We start from the raw sequence: 18,414 nt of genomic DNA, 5'->3' as shown, positions 1-18,414 counted from the left end.
ATGATGTCAGTGGGAGTGACTTAGGCTCTGATAGAGCCAAAATCACTCCTGGGCTTGCGGCAGCGAGACCCTACCGCAAGGGTCTCGTCGCAAGCCCGATGGTCGCGATGGTCTTGACCATCGCGACCATCATCATGGACGCTTGCATAAGCTGTGGGTGGTAACCCACAGCTATGCGAGCGTCCATAAGGCCGCTCCACATTTAAATAGGATGGCCCTGATTCAGAGCGAGCGTTCTGCTCAGAGCGTTCAGCTCTGAATCAGGGCCATACTGTCTGAGCCTTATGCCACTAGTAATAAGTACGATCACCAGGATTTCAGCCTACAGCCTTGTGCATAAAACGGGCATAGAGCTCCTTGGTGACTTCATAGCTGATCAGTTACAGTACGGGGTTGGAAGGCATGTCACAATTTCAGATAAGGAGTGTTGGGGCAGCTTAGGGCGGCTGAAGCACTAACTACACCCTCGGCAAAGTGGCAGGACTGGGAACGTTTTCTGTGTGTGTGCCACCACACTGCTTCTCGCACTTATGTAACTCCAACCCTTTGCCACAGATGGATTTATTCTTTGTCATATGCAATACAATCCAGCTGTACAGCCAGTCACATATCTGTTACACACTCTGCACTCAACTCTTTGCCACATGCTTGGGTGGAAAATGACAAAAACAAATGTCATCTGTCTGCTCAGTCTTATTATTTGTTCAGGCAGGATAGAGAAAAGGTGACAAAGGATAACATTAGCCACCTGAGAATGACAAATACCTGGGACATCTGCTGTCATCACATAAGCCACACACTATGTATGCTGGCCTACAACCATATCTCTATAACATGTAGCTATATTTTACTTCTAGCTATTGTCCATGTGAGAGACATTCTGCCAATTAAAGGATTTACCACTCTCAGATTTTAAATTGTATTTAATAAAACATATTTTGTTGTAAAGTGGAACTAGGAAATAGTAAATAATGATGTCCCTGACCAGTATGAATTGGGGCTGGGTAATAACCTAGAAGCCCCATTCTAATGCAAGAGTCTCTAATACCCCTTTCATACTGCCAGTAATAACCCGGGTTATTTCACGTGAATGCGCAGCAACCCGGATTATTGTGCAGTGTGAAAGGGCCCAGTTGAAATAACCCGGGTTGAGCGACCCAGCATTTCAACCCGGGCCAATGAGCAGCATTGAACACAGGTTTAGTTAGCAGCCCGTCAAAATGACAGGATATTGTTGCAAATGCGAAAAGTCGTGTTCGAGCGCTCAAACGCATCACTTTTGGGTAATTTCTGCTCACCAGCTCAGCTGGCTGCGAGTAGAACATTCAGTGCCAGCTGCCGTGCTCGCCTGAACGGATCAACAATTGAATTGCTCAGTCGGCGCCATCTAGTGGCCAGCTGTGCGCAACTCACTTGAATTCCCCCTATAGAGGTGAGTATCAGCGTTAGCTTTTTATATATATATATATATATATATAGTGCTGCCCCCTGTATAGTGCTGTCGACCTAATAAACCTGTCCTCTGTATAGTGTTGCCTCCCTGTATAGTGTTGCCTCCTTGTATAGTGCTTCCTCTTGTATGGTGCTGTCCCCTGTATGATGCTGTCCATCTAATAGACCTGCCCTTTGTATAGTGCTGTCCCTTGTATAGCATTGCCTCCCTTGTATAGTCTTGCCTCCCTATATCGTGCTGTTCACTTAATAGACCTGTCCGTGCGGGCCCGACTGGAGAAACAATTGAATTGCTTTGTTGTGCACACTTGAATTACCATCCCATAGAGGTGAGGAGCAGTCTTAGCCTGAACATTGTCGTGACCTCGAAAGTCCGGTTTGACCGCTCAAACGGGTCACTTTTCGGTCATTTCTGCCAGCTCGGGGGGCTACGAGTAGAAATGTCAGCGTCGGCGGCTGTGAACGCCCAAATGGAGCAATAATTGAATTGCTCTGTCGGGGGCCATCTAGTGGCCGCTGGTGCACAACACACGTGAATCCCCCCATAGAGGTGAGGAGCAATGTTAGCATTTTATATATATAGATATATACAGTACATACGAGGGTGGTTCAATAAATAAGGTAACAAGACCTTTATCCATCTCGTACATATATGTATAATCAATAGTATGGTACTGATTATTTTTCCACATAATCCCCGTACTTTTTTAAGCATTTGTTCCAACGGTACACAAAGGCATCTATCCCGGCATAAAATAAATCAGTATCTAGCACCTGAAGCCAGGACATGATGCTTTGCAGTACCCATCGAGATGTTCAGTTTGTAAGCAACATCACTAACTGGAATGCGTCTGTCTTCCTGAATCAGACCTTACGGTACAAATTGTTATCTCTGGTGAACGTGATTGGCCGGCTGGATCATTGCTCAACTTGAACGTCTGTTCTGCCTTTATCAAAGGCAGTGCACCAAACCCAAATCTGTTTCTGTGATATGACCTTGACAAGTTGGCTATGAATTTCAGATGCTGTTGTGCCCTTTAGACGCAGAATTCTGATCACATTGTGGACCTCAATGTTTGACCATGTTTCCGCCAGCCCGCCATCTTACAACTGATGCTGGGACAGTATGACTGCTATGAGGCAGTCTAATGGCCGTGAGAGGAAGCAGTGGTCTACTGTCTACTTGCTCTGGCCTGGCTGGAAATTGGAATGAAATAGAGAACATTACACACGTGACAGGTCTTGTTACATTACTTATAGAAACACCCCTGTGTGTGTGTGTATATAATATATATATATATATATATATATATATATATATATATATATATAAAAACATCCAAGAACACGAGGCGGCTTTCAGTGTACCCAAAACCTGGGTGTTTTATTCTGTGGTCCATACATATATATATACAGTCAGGTGTATAAATATTGGGACATTGACAGAATTTTCACATTTTGGCCTCTATTCACCACCACAATGGCTTTGAAATGAAACAAACAAGATGTGTTTTAACTGCAGACTTTCAGATTTAATTTGAGGGTAATTACATCCAAATCAGGTGAACGGTGTAGGAATTACAACGGTTTCTATATGTGCCTCCCACTTTTTAAGGGGCCAAAAGTAATGGGACAAACTAAACAATCCTAAATCTAACTTTCACTTTTTAATACTTTGTTGCAAATCCTTTGCAGGCAATTACAGCCTGAAGTCTGGAACACATAGACATCTCCAGACGCTGGGTTTCATCCCTGGTGATGCTCTGCCAGGCCTCTACTGCAAATGTCTTCAGCTCCTGCTTGTTCTTGGGGCATCAGTTTTGTCTTCATCAAGTGAAATGCATGCTCAATTGGATTCAGGTCAGGGGATTGACTTGGCCATTGCATAACATTCCACTTTTTAGCCTTAAAAAACTCTTTAGTTGCTTTTGCAGTATGCTTCGGGTCATTGTCCATCTGCACTGCGAAGCACCGTCCAATGAGTTCTGAAGCATTTGACTGAATATGAGTATATAATATTGCACGAAACACTTCAGAATTCATTCTGCTGCTTTTGTCAGCAGTCACATCATCAATAAATACAAGGGAACCAGTTCCATTGGCAGCCATACATGCCCACGCCATGACACTACCAACACCATGCTTCACTGATGAGGTGGTATGTTTTGGATCATGAGCAGTTCCTTTCCTTCTCCATACTCTTCTCTTCTCATCACTCTGGTACAAGTTGATCTTTGTCTCATCTGTCCATAGGATGTTGTTCCAGAACTGTAATGGCTTTTTTAGATGTTGTTTGGCAAACTCTAATTTGGTCTTCCTGTTGTTGTGGCTCAGCAATGGTTTACATCTTGTGGTGAACCCTCTATATTCACTCTTGTGAAGTCTTCTCTTGATTATTGACTTTGACACATATACACCTACCTCCTGGAGAGTGTTCTTGATTTGGCCAACTGTTGTGAAGGGGTTTTTCTTCACCAGGGAAATAATTCTTCTGTCATCCACCACAGTTGTTTTCCGTGGTCTTCCGGGTCTTTTGGTGTTGCTGAGCTCTCCGGTGCGTTCTTTCTTTTTAAGAATGTTCCAAACAGTTGATTTGGCCACACCTAATGTTTTTGCTATCTCTCTGATGGGTTTGTTTTGATTTTTCAGCCTAATGATGGCTTGCTTCACTGATAGTGACAGCTCTTTGGATCTCATATTGAGAGTCGACAGCAACTGATTCCAAATGCAAATGTCACACCTAGAATCAACTCCAGACCTTTTACCTGCTTAATTGATAATGAAATAACGAGGGAATAGCCCACACCTGTCCATGAAATAGTTTTTGAGTTGATAGTCCCATTACTTTTGGCCCCTTAAAAAGTGGGAGGCACATATAGAAACCGTTTTAATTCCTACACCGTTCACCTGATTTGGATGTAATTACCCTCACATTAAATCTAAAAGTCTGCAGTTAAAGCCCATCTTGTTTGTTTCATTTCAAAGCCATTGTGGCGGTGAATAGAGGCCAAAATATGAAAATTCTGTCAATGTCCCAATATTTATGCACCTGACTGTGTATATATATATATATATATATATATATACACACACACACACACACACACACACACACACACACACACACATATATATATATATATATATATATATATATATATATATATAGCTCTCTCCATTCCAAATACAAGTTGGAATCTTGTTACTGAGCTCTGATTGGTTGAAGCATTATTAAAGTGGCTCCAGAACTCCTAAGGGATTTTTTTCATGTGACTATCCAGAAGATGGTTGGCTGCTGTATCCCAGAGCCAGACATTAGTGCAGGGCACTGCAGATTTAAAACTCCAAGGAACTGTAAGCAGGGCCGGATTAAAGTCTGTATGTATATGTATATATATATATATATATATATATATATACACACATACATACACACACATTATATATATTTATATATATATATATACATACATTATATATATATATACATACACACACATTATACATATATACACATACACATAAATATATATACATATACATACACACATTATATAAATATATATATATATATATAAATATATATGTATATATATATATATATATATATACATACACACACACACTGTGTGTGCATGTGTAAATATATATACACATGCACACACAGTGTATATTATATATATATAAATATATATATAATAAAATAGTGTGCCATCCACAGCCAGCCCAGCACCACCACACTTAAAAAAACTAAACACATTATTTCACTTACCATACTCGTCACCCTCCTGTCTGCTCACCTCTGTGGGCTTCAGACAGGGTTCGATCAGACGCCGTTGAGGCGGGGTGGGCAGGAGTGGGGCTGCGCGACGCGACCTCTGACGTCACGCCCGCACATAGCCTGCCTGCCTACCACCGGCCGGAGCAGCGCCGCGCTCTGAGCCCAAGCGCTCAGCGCTGCCCAGCTGACTTGCCTGCCGAGGAACACCGCAGCGCCAGTCTAAGTAGTAGTGGCAGGGGACAGGGTGTGGGGGCTCCCTTGATGTGGGGGCCCCTGGACGATCGTCCCTGTCGCCCTGCCTATAATCCGGCCCTGACTGTAAGATAATTTTGGCTGATTGTAACTTCTGGGTTTGGCTATTTTATTTTACTGCCTGGATATTTGTGCTGTGGCCAGTATCAACATAATAATTGTGATGTGAGTTCTGTCAAATGCACTATGCCTTTTCCTGATACAGTATTTTAAGATATTTGTGTATTAATCTTACAAACTAATTTCACAATCACACTCAAGTTGAAAAATAAAAAACAGGCATTTTTTAAATAAAACTATTTATCATTGTGACTGCCTTTGTGACAATAAGATATTTTTATAACCACATATTTCATCTCTGTAATTTATCACAAATATCAATGGCCTGGCATATCAATACCAGTGGCTTATCTATAATGTGTGCATGAAGGATAGGCCCCACTGTGGGCTGAGCAGTGAGCCCCACTTTATCGTGCTGCCGTCTCACATCTGTAGGTGATATAGCCGGAAGGATGACGCTAGCACAGGAGATCTAAAGCATGGAGGTGGGCAGAAGGGCTCCTGCTGCACACATTCCGCCAGTCGTCTCTGGGGGCAACAGTTAACTAGCGACTTTATTGGCATAGTCTCTTTAATCTCATTAGTTTGCGGCTTTCAGTTTACTTTGTTTTAAAGAAAAGATTAAAAACATAGAAAAATGTATTTAAAAAATGTAACTTTTTACTGTTGGTAGGGTTATTGCCAACAAATGCAATGCCACCGTAGCGGTAAGCCCTTTAATGAAATTGGAAAAGCAAAAAAGAGTCCTATCCTTTTATAAATATGCCGCGAAGACCAGGACCGTAGCTAGGGTAGTGCGGCTGTTGCTATCGCACAGGGCACCACAGGGCAGGGATCGCTGTTTGGGCCTGTCAAATTTCTGTTTATTAACATACACCCCAAAAAAGTACTTTGAATTTGGGGGCAAAAAGCACAAAGTGGGGGGATAACTTCGCAAACTAGCGAATAAGGTTCTGGGGGTGCTCTAAGAAGGGGCCAAGTGTTTTTGGGATTGCAGGTGCTTTTATGAGGGAGGAATTTCACTTTTATTAAAACTTCACTTTAGAGACATTAAAATATGCTTACACCCATTATCAGGTACCCCAAATTTGACAGGGCTACTTATTTTCTCCAGAAAATACAGCTTTATGCCATTCTTCACCATTTGTGCAAAGACACTAATTAGAGGCAATTGTGCGAACTTAAGTACCCCAAACAGTTTTATTAGGACTAAACGGGCACTACTACATTGATTGACAGTAGAGAATGGTACGTGCGCTCTAACAACAATACTGGTAGTAACAATGGGATCAGCTTACTGGTGAGGTCACCACTTAACCTTAAAGATATTCAAAACACAGAGTAAACACATAGAAATGTTTATACCATTGATCGCCAATGTCTCTGCATCTTTTTTGGGGGTTCAGGCTGATTTCCTTGATTCTGACACCACTTTTCGCCTGTTCTGACTTCGCGTGTCGCCGTTTTCGCATCTCTGAAATTGAATAGGGCAAATAGCGGGAACACGCACGATAAGTTTCCGCGGCTAAATTACGCAATGTAGGCGAATAGTCCGGCATGCGAAAATTTATCGCGGGTGCGAAACTAATTGAATACCGCCCTCAGATGCATATTCAGCTGCAAAAGATGCTTGGTGCAAGCTGAGTCACATGGGACCTGGCTCGCTGAGAAGGGCTGTTTGGCGCGACTACGGCAATAGTGTATGAGGGCACATCTGTACAGTCTAGTCTAACAATATAGATGTCTGTATACACATAAATATGAAACTATACAAAATGATTGAATCATCATCAGAAATTAAATGAACTTATACAAACTGCATTGGGCAGCCTATCTGTCACATCCAGTTAGGAATAACTTATACGTGGACTTACGGGCCAATGAAGAGATGAACGTAAGTTGTTTTTGATGATGTACAGTATCTTGCATGTTTTCACACTACACACATTTCGTAGCCAATCATATGCAAGTAAAGGTATTGCAGAGAGTAGTATGGAGCTCAATTGCAGCTCATTTACATCTGGAGGGGTATTACTGGGTGGTAACATAGAGTTTGCGCATAGGCTGGCAGAAATGTGGGCCATGCAGATTTGCTCATACATGTAATTATGCCTGTTTCAGACAGACTTTTCTCAAATGATAATAATATGAAACCAAGGGTATGGATGGAAGCAGTCTGCTGTGCATACAGTACTGGCAAATACATCTATTTGTCTACATGCACGCAGGGTGAAAGCAATTACGGCCGACTTATGCTCAATTCTATATTGGTCCCATACAGAGGATTAAATACATAGAATTTCATTACAATTGTCATTACATTATTTGATGTAGAAAGATTATAAATGGGAAAAACATATTGCAGCTAAAACAAATGCAAAAATCGCATATTACTTAGAAAAACATGAATTAAACTATATTGATTGAATTTGTTTGATCCTGGACAAAACACTTGTGAGAACTGAACAAGAGTTCAAGAAGTTTAAATTTCAATGGATTCCGGTAGCCCACCAAATATATGTTGTCAATGACTGTATGGGCACAGGTCCAAAAGAAAGACAATCTGTAATGTCATATAAATTAGTAACATGCTAAATGTCTACAAATGGATAAAACGACTAAAATAAACTCACCAATGAAGTAAGCCAGCAAAATAGCCAGAAGAATGGCTGCAGCAATAGCCGATAAAGCGGCACATTTCCAGCTACAGTACTTGGATGGCTTTTTCAGCTTGAAGGCATTTCTGGAGAAGGTGTTTCTGGGTAGCAGTCTTGGAGGAGGAGTGTAGACTGTTCCTGAAGTCAGCGGATATCCAGGAGAAGAGCTGCTGAATAAAGGAGTCGTTCCTGATGATGTCTTGAACAAGAAGTGCCTGGAAAGAATAAGGAGACACAATGATGAAACATCTGATTGACATTCATAATGTCCTGTCATAAGGAGTAAGAAGAGGTGGCAGCAGGGATGTCACAGCCATTCATGCCGCAGTTTGTAAATGTTACCAACTTATTGCTCCTGCAGGAAAATTCCCTTAATGCAATCACCAATACCCTAGTCACATATTCATGCAAGTGTAAATGTACACAGACATGTTTAGCTGCAAGCTGAATTGACAGATAATATTGCATTTGTTCACAAACATTATTAGTCAAATAAATACACTGACAGCATTTAATACATGAATAAAGGACATCTGGAGATGACAAATGAAATTTAAACATACAGTCTCCTATTAACCCATTCCTAATGCATATGACAAAGTTCAAGCTTGGCGCAATATGTTCAATAAGCTATAACATGAACTACCTGGCATATTATGTGTATACACACTATGATTTCCTGAGAGCATTTAAAAAAACGAATGGAGAGAGAGGCGATTCCTTTTGTCAGACAGACCTACAGTATTAAGTGGTCTATGTACTAAGCCTTGGAGAGAGATAAAGTAGTTGGAAATACAAAAAAGTACCAACCAATCAGCTCCTAACTGTCCCTTTACAGGCTGTGTTTGAAAAATGACAGGAGCTGATTGGTTGGTACTTTATCTCCATCCACTTTATCTCTCTTTGAGGATTAGTACATAGATCCCCACCAGTCTCAAAAGACCCAGATGGTTTCTCCTTCTTTCTAATACATAGGTGCAAATACAAAGTGTCACCCAGCATCTTCATGGCATCATTACACTGTAACTTTTGCGAAATGCTGCATTATGATTCTAGTGTAACGCAACATTTGATGAAAGAGCGGATTCATGCAGAAGAATATGCTGTGCTTGATACTGTGATAGTTGTGTATGTGTATAGCACTGGTATATGCTCTGTATCACTATCATGTACTTTAAAACGAGCTGTCTTTATTAAAAAGACAAAAACAAAACAAAAAATGTGTTATCTTAAAAGAAATCAGTAGAAGTTCCTTACTTGTGAAGTGATAATGTAGCTGAGAAACCTAAACCCTTCATCTTTAGGGATGTCTAAGGGCGCTCCTCACTGATCACACCATTGTTCCAAATGTAGTGATATGTTTTGTACATCAGCAATGATTTTTTCTAAGTGTTGGGGGCCTATTTTTCAAAGGGGGCTGGGTTGGATGATCCCCGATGATTAAGTATCCAACTCGCTGCGAGTTAAGTATATAGTAGCAGTGTTACTTATTGGAGACTACCCGGCCGAATGCGCATGCGTGATCTGAGGTCATGCATGGGCACATACAGTGAGTAAACGGCAGAGGGATCTGCTTGGATCCCTCTTGTGAACCCTGGATCTCCATCCCATAGGAAGGAGTGGGGCTCCTGGAACAAACGCTTTTTAACAGTTTGCTAAATATTATGCGGCCCTATCGGGCCCCTGCTAATGCATGAGCCTGGTACTTAAAACATGCGGAAACTAGCGTCTCTGCATGTGTAATGGGCCCATTAGTCTTGATAAATAGGCCCCAATCTAATTTCATGCTGTTATTTTAATACAACTCCCATATGTCGTTTACAGCCCATTTCTATCTGCAAAATCTGTAATTTGAACATCTTTTAACTATAAGTATGTGGGTGGTAGAGTTTAATCAATTTAAATGATTAAGGTCCTATCTATCTATCTATCTATCTATCTATCTATCTATCTATCTATCTATCTATCTATCCTGTATATATAGATTAATATAGTTAATCTATATATCAATATTTGGCAAATGTTACAGGTGGGAGTGTAATAGACACCTATAAGGGTTAGTGAGTAATAAGTATTCTATACACTCTAAGCTTAGCACTGACACATTGCAGCTGTCTGTCCTATGCTATGAGATTTACATTCTACCATTATAGCACCACATACTTACTTCCCCTCGGAGCTGACCTATGCGCTCGCAGATTTATCTAAATTCTAGCTTGCGCCACACTGTTTACTCCCTCTCGAGCAGAGAAGGCTCCTGACCGTGTAACAGTGTCTTCATTCTATACATTCTCTAATTAGATTGGGCTGATCATAAACGTGCACAACTAAACATTTTACATTTAATTTTTAATTTATAGCCTAACTCAGGAAATTGTGATGTAGCACGGACGACTCTGATGGGTACTGCAATCTTACTATAGAAAAGCTCTCCCAGTCCAGAGAAAGCACTTTGGTCTCGGAAGATCCTAGCTTTTATTTAATATAGAACATTTCTCAGTGTGACTTGTAGTGTAGATGTTTCAAAACATAACAATGTATGAACTGTTAAATAAGGAACTTGGATTTATCTAGAGCAGGCTTAGAGCATCTGTATAACTGTAAGCAGTGACGGGCGGTGAGGTCAGTGGCTGGGGAGAGCCAGAATTACACACACAGGGGCATATCCAAATAGCTGCGGGGTTTACCCCGCGGCTAATTGTTGCGCTGGTCGTGACTCAGTTAGCAGGGAATCCACGCGCGGGTGTCCCTGAGACCCCGCGTGCGAGTCCCCGCTGTCGGACTTTACCTCGCACCTCATGTAGGTGCGAGGTAAAATCGGTGTGAAGCCGCCCTATTCGGCCTTGCGTGAGAGGGTATAACACCTGGATTCCGCAGTTCTCGCGCGGGAGTTCCGGTCTAATGACACAGGGAAATAGCTATATAATTGAATAGCTAATCCCCCCCGTTGCGGGACTTTTGCCTGTCAGTTAGCCGCGGGTGAAATCCCACTGCTAATTGTATATGCCCCATAGTATATAGACCCGAAAGAGGTACCTTAAATCCACCATTCAATTGGCAGGTTGCACAATAATAATTACATACATTCCCCTGTATCTCATCAGAATTTACAGCACAGGAATACTCACAGCCAACAGCATAATAATGTATCTGATCAACTCAGGATTTATTGATGTTTGCAATAGGTGGTTATTCTCATGTAAATAATCTCATTTATTCCAGTTAAAACATAACACTAAAACATATTTAAATATGTTGTCCAGGGCTTCAGTTTACCTAATAGCGGTGCGCCACTATTAAGTTAACGGAAGACCTGGACAACAATATAGCCACTTAGTGAGTAGTGATAGTGAGTGTATTGAATGTAATAAACTAAACACTCACATGCTGCCTGCTAAGGGCCTCCTTACTGTCACTGACACTGTCCCAGTCACAGAGTGCCGCACTGACAGTGACAGCCGGATACAGTCACTGTCAGTGCTGGATCTGATGCCCAATCACATCTGCCTCACTGACAGGGGCGTGCTTTGATGTGGGCTGAAAGCACGTCCCTGCTAATGAGGCACTTGTATAGGTGCTGGATTCTCCTGCTTTTTTTAATGGGCTTTCACTGGCCGCGGCTGGGCACTGCCCCCCGCTTCATCTCCTTTACTATTCTCAGCAGGAGGCACCGCTCTCAGGGCCTGATTCAGAGCCGGACGCTCTGACCAGAGCGCTCGCTCTGAATCAGGGCCCTCCTACTTAAAAATGGAGCGGCCTCTTGGACGGTCGCATAGCTGTGGGTGACCACCCACAGCTTATGCGAGCGTCCATGATGATGGTCGCTATGGTCAAGACCATCGCGACCATCAGGCTTGCGACGAGACCCTGCGGTAGGGTCTCGCTGCCGCAAGCCCTGGGGTGATTTTGGCTCTATCAGAGCCAAAATCACTCCCACTGACATCACTAGTGATGTCAGTGGGGCCGGACCCAGACGGTAGGCGTTCCCATGGGAACGCCTCCGTCTCGCAGCCACGCCCCCGGCACGTCCACCAAAGGGGAAGTGCTGTCACTCACCATCGGCAGCACGCCCCCTTGGTGCGAGACCCGGAGCGACAGCTTGGCTGTCACTATCCGGGTCTCGCGCATGCGCACGATGGGGCTCCCTCCGTCATGCGCATGTGCATTTGGGTACCATCGAACCGCTTGCGAGCGTCCTGCGCTCGCGAGCGGGTCTGAATGAGACCCTCAGTGCCTCCAGAACAAATTTGACTCTATTTCCACTGTAAAAATTATTAGAAAAATATAAAACAGATACTTATGACGCAGAATATGGGTCATAAGTATCTTCTTTGTATTCATTTAATTATTTGCCTCCCCTGACTGCACGTCCCTGACTGAAAGTATTTACTTAAATCAGCTCAGCATAGCGCCTCCTGCAACTTAGCTATGGTAACTGACGAGTCTAATTAAAATCGAAATCTTTAGATTTATTTCATATAGAGGTGTATTTGACTTGTCAGTCTTTCCAGACAATTGTGATAGAAGCTTATGTCCCCACTTCTATATCTTAATACTAGTATCACTTCAGTCTTCTCTCCCCGCTCAGCTCAGCCCTCTTTGCATCGGTATCCGGTCTAAAGATCTACAGTTAAAAGGTAGACAATGTCTTGATAGACACCAGATGTTAGACAGTCAATAGATCGACAGGGACAAAAGGTCAACATGGACAAAATGTCGACACTTAAGGTCGGCATGTAAGAAGGTCGACGGGAACAAATGGTCAATGGGTTCAAAAGGTCAGCATGCAAATGGTCGACATGAAAATGGTCACCACATGATTTTTTAGTTTTTTAAGGGTTAGGGTTAGGCACTTACTGGAGGGTTAGGGATAGGCACTAGAAGGGACGGTTAGGGTTAGGCACCAAGGGGAGGGTTAGGGTTAAGATTAGGGATAGTAAAAATATTGTGTCGACCATTTTCATGTCGATCATATGAATGTCGACCTTTTGACTCTATTGCCCATTTGTACATGTCGACATTCTTACATGTTGACCTTTAATGTGCCGACATTTTGTCCCTGTCGACCTATTGCCTGTCTAGACATTGTCTACCTTTTTACTGTAGATCTTTCAATCCATAACCCTTTGCATCCCCTCCCTGCAGTTCCTTCCCAACAGCCCCCCCATTAACAGCTGCTCCATTTCGACACCCCCCATTTCTTTGTCTTGCACCTCTGCTCCCATACTGACCCTGGAGGCCAGTCCCTTCTCCCTCACTCACAGTGGGAGCCATTGGGGCACATGCCCAAGCATTTATTGCTCACTTACTGGGGAGACGGGACAGACTTACCCAGTTATTATATATATTTAAATGTTCAAATAGGCTACATGTTGCCCTAGCCCCTCCCACATTAAATGTACATGTAAATGGGCAAGCAGGAATTGTCTGAGCTGAAGTAATATCATTCTGACACTACAGGTTACGTAAACCCTGATCACTCTATTCTTGTTTGCATACGTGTGTAACCAGTTATGACAATTGAATACAATGGGTGCTCTGACCTATTGCAATACAATTAAAAATAACCTTGTTAAGATAAACAAATAATTAGGGATGAACATATAAGTGAACATTTTTTGGGAAAGGGGCAAAGAAGAGGTAAAAACTGATAATGGATAAGCTGTAAAACAAATTGTGAATATATCATTTTTAAAGAAGAGAAATAGCAAATTAGGATTTGATTATTCCAGCGCCTGAGGATTAATGTTACTGTACATCAGTTTGAAGTCTTGATGGTTAATATTACTGAATACTATTTTTACTCATTACAGTGTTTCAAACAATATTTTATTGTAAATACAGTAAATGTGTGAACAATAGGCAGCATATCCAGATGGTCTAATGAATCTTAAAAATGAACCTTTGCTAATTCTGTGAAGCACACCTACACAAAGAGTGGTGAATACTTTCTCTCATACGGTATATGGGGTTGGGAAGGTGAACAATTCAATGTATTAATATTTTCAGAGCAAATTAGCTAGAATAACGTGTTAGTAGTAGAATAAGTAGTGTTTAATGATTCTGGGCTGCCTCTCTGGGAGTGGGTAGCTAGGTTGGCGGTGCTTCGTAAAATGGGCAGTGAAGGGGGCGTGATGCTGCAATTGTATGACTGTGGCCATGCCCCCACTATGCAATGCTGCAATTACCAGCATTGTACTGGCAAGAGGTGGGCAGGGCCATGATGAGTAGATTCAGTGCAAATCGCGTCATCAGGCTACCTGGGCCGCCCACTCCACTCGTAAGCAGGAGACTTGCCTGCTTTTCTGGGCGAACGTTATAGCTACGCAAGATTTGGTAGTCTCCTATAAGTTCCTGGAGAGTAGGGAAGTGTTGAGTGTTTTTTGGCATTCACAGGCATTTTACTTGTCAATGAGAGAAAATCTGCAGACCATCTATTGATGTGTAATTGTTTTACTTATCATAAAGCTATGCTGGTTTATTCACGTCTCCTGTTGATGTGCTCTACTTTTCTGGTCTTCTGATGAATAAAGCCAGAATATGTGGTTCAAATTATTATACAACTACAAAGTACTAAAATCAAAATTTTTCATTGGTTGTACTATACTCAAATTATGCATAAAAGGCCAAGTGGGAAATGTATCAAGTACATTCTATAAAATCATAGAAGCTGATTGGTCGCTTGGGGGCAACTTATACACTTGTCCACTTCTCCTATCTTTAGAAGGCTTGATGCATCTCCCCCCCCCCCAATTCGAAACATTCATAAACTTTAACAACATTAGAAGAGTCAAGATATTTTCCCCGATAAGTTTTGCCAATTTCCATATAGTTGAGTGGCGCATTTTTCACAAAAAGGTAAACAAATAAATAAAAACATACAGAGCGCACCTCACTAACCTTTCCCAGTGTTTCAAATTTTTGCCAGGGGGCATATAATTGGTCCTGCTTTCCCTCTCTGACCTCCTTCCAACATCTTCATATTGTTTCTGCAGCCTTGCCCACTGGCAGAGTCCATTGTGACTGTTTACAAGGAGAAATGGCAGGTCAGCAGGCATAGGCAGACAAAAATCAATAAGTGCCAGAACCTATTCAGGCCATTGTTTAATGGATATAGTTATACCAGTGGAAACACTGAAAGATCTAACTGGCTAGGGCTTGTTTGGCGGAGAATTTATGTATGCACAATATATTACTTTCTAAACCATGGAATATTTCCTGTGTCTGATAATGTTTAAGAGGTTTTGTTCTTTATATAGACTAGTATAATCTCTTCAAATATTATCTGCCCCTACTGTCTGTACACAAGAAGCTCTCTTGCTAGGCCCAACTCACCCCAATAGCCATTGTTACAAGTCTACTGCTGATTGCCAAGTTCCAGGACTTACAGTATATAATAATAGAAATCAAAATATGTTATTAAAAATAAAAATAAATGAAGAACAAGAGTGGGGGATGTGGGATTTATAATTTAACATATGTAATAGTGTCACAGTGTAGTGGACCCCTAATTTTTCATAATATGAAGCTCTCCTCTTCCTAACAAGGCACTGCTAGTGACAGTGTCAGACTGGGTCATAAAGGCCCACCAGAGGAATGTAGTAGTAGGGGTCCATGTTTAATGGGGGTGGCCAGTCACCACTAGGGGTGTGGCCAGCCTACACAGATGACATAGCCTGCTGTCAACATGGATACTACAGTGCATGGTCTGTGCCCCTTTATAAACATATATAGTACATACTGATAGTTCGTGCAGTACAATGTACCAGATTATGCACTGTGGTGAATACAACATACTGTAGCCCTGGGAATGCAGTATAATGTAACATATGTATAATAATAATAATAATAATAATAATAATAATAATAATAATAATAATAAAGCACATGATGGTTATCCTGTTTATATATACACCAGATTAATGTACTCTACATATTATAGGGAACATATGTACAAACCAGCCAGTGTCTAAAACTCAATGAAAATTGCATTAGGTCTATTAAAGTCTAAATACATGCATGGTACTTTTTTTTGCAACTACATTATTAGTTAGAAAAATGCTGTATCTTAAATGTTATTTTCACACAAGAAAACATCAGATATGTTAACTCAACCGCTAATTTTGATTGGCAGGAATATTGGTGTAATTTTTCTATAGAAGCCATCCAAACACCCATGTTAATCCATGTTCCTGCTCTACCAGGTAACTGACCCTCTATAAAGTAACAATGTATAATTTGGGTGCACAGTCTGGAACCTGACATTAGTGGGTGGTGCCCTCAGGCAGTGGGGCCCACCGGGGATTTCTGCTGTACTCCCGTGGGTCTGTCTGACCGTACTGGTGAATAAGCATGGACAGTATATGGAAGTGCTAAGGCATGTTTGTATATTGTACAGAGCATTCAGTATAAACATCCTGAATCATGTTTAGGCTGTCTACAGTGTATGTATGTGTACATATATATATATATATATATATATATAATAAGAGAGAAATTATGTCTGTCTATCCGACTATTTGCACTTTATGCACAGCCAGAGTTTTGCACCTAGTTCCCCCAAATTTGGCATGGTGGTGTAGTTTGACCATTATTAGGTTTTTGCCTAGGTTTGAACTTCGTCAAGGCCACACATTGTCACATAATCCATAAAAATAAGGACAACACTTAAATTTCACAGGTTTCGGGGCTGGTTCCAGTGGAAATTGGCAGTCTGCCAAAAACCTGTGAGAAAGCTACAAAAGTATCCTTTTATAGTCTGGGCAAACTTGATGACTCATGCAAGTTCATATTAAATGCAGACCCTCTGTGTATACTAGTATACTTCTGGGTCCAGTCTTCAACCCAGGCAATTCCAGGTATCCTAGCTAGTATGTATATATGTGTGTGTATATACAGTATATATATATATATATATATATACATATATATAGGTTCTGAGGTATCGGCGGCACTCATCCAGACTTGTAATAAGTAAAAAATACATCCTTTATTTCCAACGTGTCGGAGGGAGTACCTCCGTCTTCAGATCATTCTTGTGTCCCTGAAGACAGAGGTACTCCCTCCGAAACATTGGAAATAAAGGATGTATTTTTTAATTATTACAAGTCTGGATGAGTGCCGCCTATACCTCCGAACCAGTACATTGGGAGTGGGCTGACACTCTAGGAGGGCACCACAGCAAGATATTTGTTTGAAACCACGCAGAGTGCCGGGTTCGCAGGGTTATATATATATATATATATATATATATATATATATATATATACACAAAATAAAATCCAATAGTGTACTATATGTACAAACCAGGCACGGCACTCCAAGGCTTTTATAATAAATCTTTATATGCTAATGTGCATGGTAAATCTGGGCTGCGCAGAGCCCTGTCCTCAGGAATACAGCATAAGACAAGAAGTGAAACAGCGCTTACCTTTTATCCCCTACAAGATACCTGTCGGCTGGTGCCGGACAGATATCACAGGGGCTCTGTACTCACCATAATAACTAACAATAATAACAATTATTATTATTGTTAGTTATTATGGTGAGTGCAGAGCCCCTGTGATTTCTACTTAAACAATGTGGTGTCACATACCATGTTGCACCCCAAATCTAGGAATGGTGAGTGCCGTGGATTAGTGCTATATAAATATATATATATTGCTAGATTTGACTATAAAATAAAGATTTTACTGTAATTAATGATTTCAGTAAAAGATGGACCTAAAATGAGCAGATATATAAATACTGTTAGATCCTATTTGCTGACACATGGCACATTTTCATATACAGTCCACAATCACAGATTCACCAACAACTCTGTGTACAACAATGGTGGTCAGGGGAAAAGGTAAATTTTTGGTGCATGATTTAAACTGTCTGGTTTTGCCTTTAAAAAAAACAAACGCTGCTTTAAATCCTGTGCCGAAAGTCATCAGTAATCAATCAAAATAGTCAGCTATTTAAAAATGTTACCAAAATAAAATTCTGTTTTTAGATCCTAATAACATCAGTGCAATTCCTCTCACATACTCTTTAACCTATAGATTGTAAGCTTGTGAGCAGGGCCCTCTTACCCTTATGGCTGTCTGTTACTACCCAGTTTTGTTCTATTAATGTTGTTTCCAACTGTAAAGCGCAACGGAATATGCTGCACTATATAAGATACTGTTAATAAATAAATATGTGCCACATTCTCCTCTCTGATAACCA

The 18,414-nt window shown here is 41.2% G+C and overlaps 1 protein-coding gene across 3 annotated transcripts in view; it reads right to left on the bottom strand.

The window, feature by feature from the left end:
• The window catches only part of TENM2 (teneurin transmembrane protein 2), a 2,186,131-nt gene that overhangs the window by 615,747 nt on the left and 1,551,970 nt on the right, over positions 1-18,414 (bottom strand). For 2 of the 3 annotated variants that reach the window (XM_088454943.1, XM_088454944.1), the window contains one exon: positions 8,179-8,417. In XM_088454943.1, coding sequence (XP_088311069.1) covers positions 8,179-8,417 — 239 coding nt within the window. Of the gene's footprint in view, positions 1-8,178; positions 8,418-15,102; positions 15,226-18,414 lie in introns of all 3 variants that reach the window. The other variant, XM_088454942.1, reaches the window with a different exon arrangement.

Source organism: Taudactylus pleione, unplaced genomic scaffold (assembly GCF_031769625.1).
Source record: "Taudactylus pleione unplaced genomic scaffold, aTauple2 ptg000637l, whole genome shotgun sequence".
Lineage (NCBI taxonomy): Eukaryota > Metazoa > Chordata > Amphibia > Anura > Myobatrachidae > Taudactylus > Taudactylus pleione.
The sequence above is the reverse complement of the archived record's forward strand: the minus strand, read 5'-3'. Positions and strand labels throughout refer to the sequence as shown.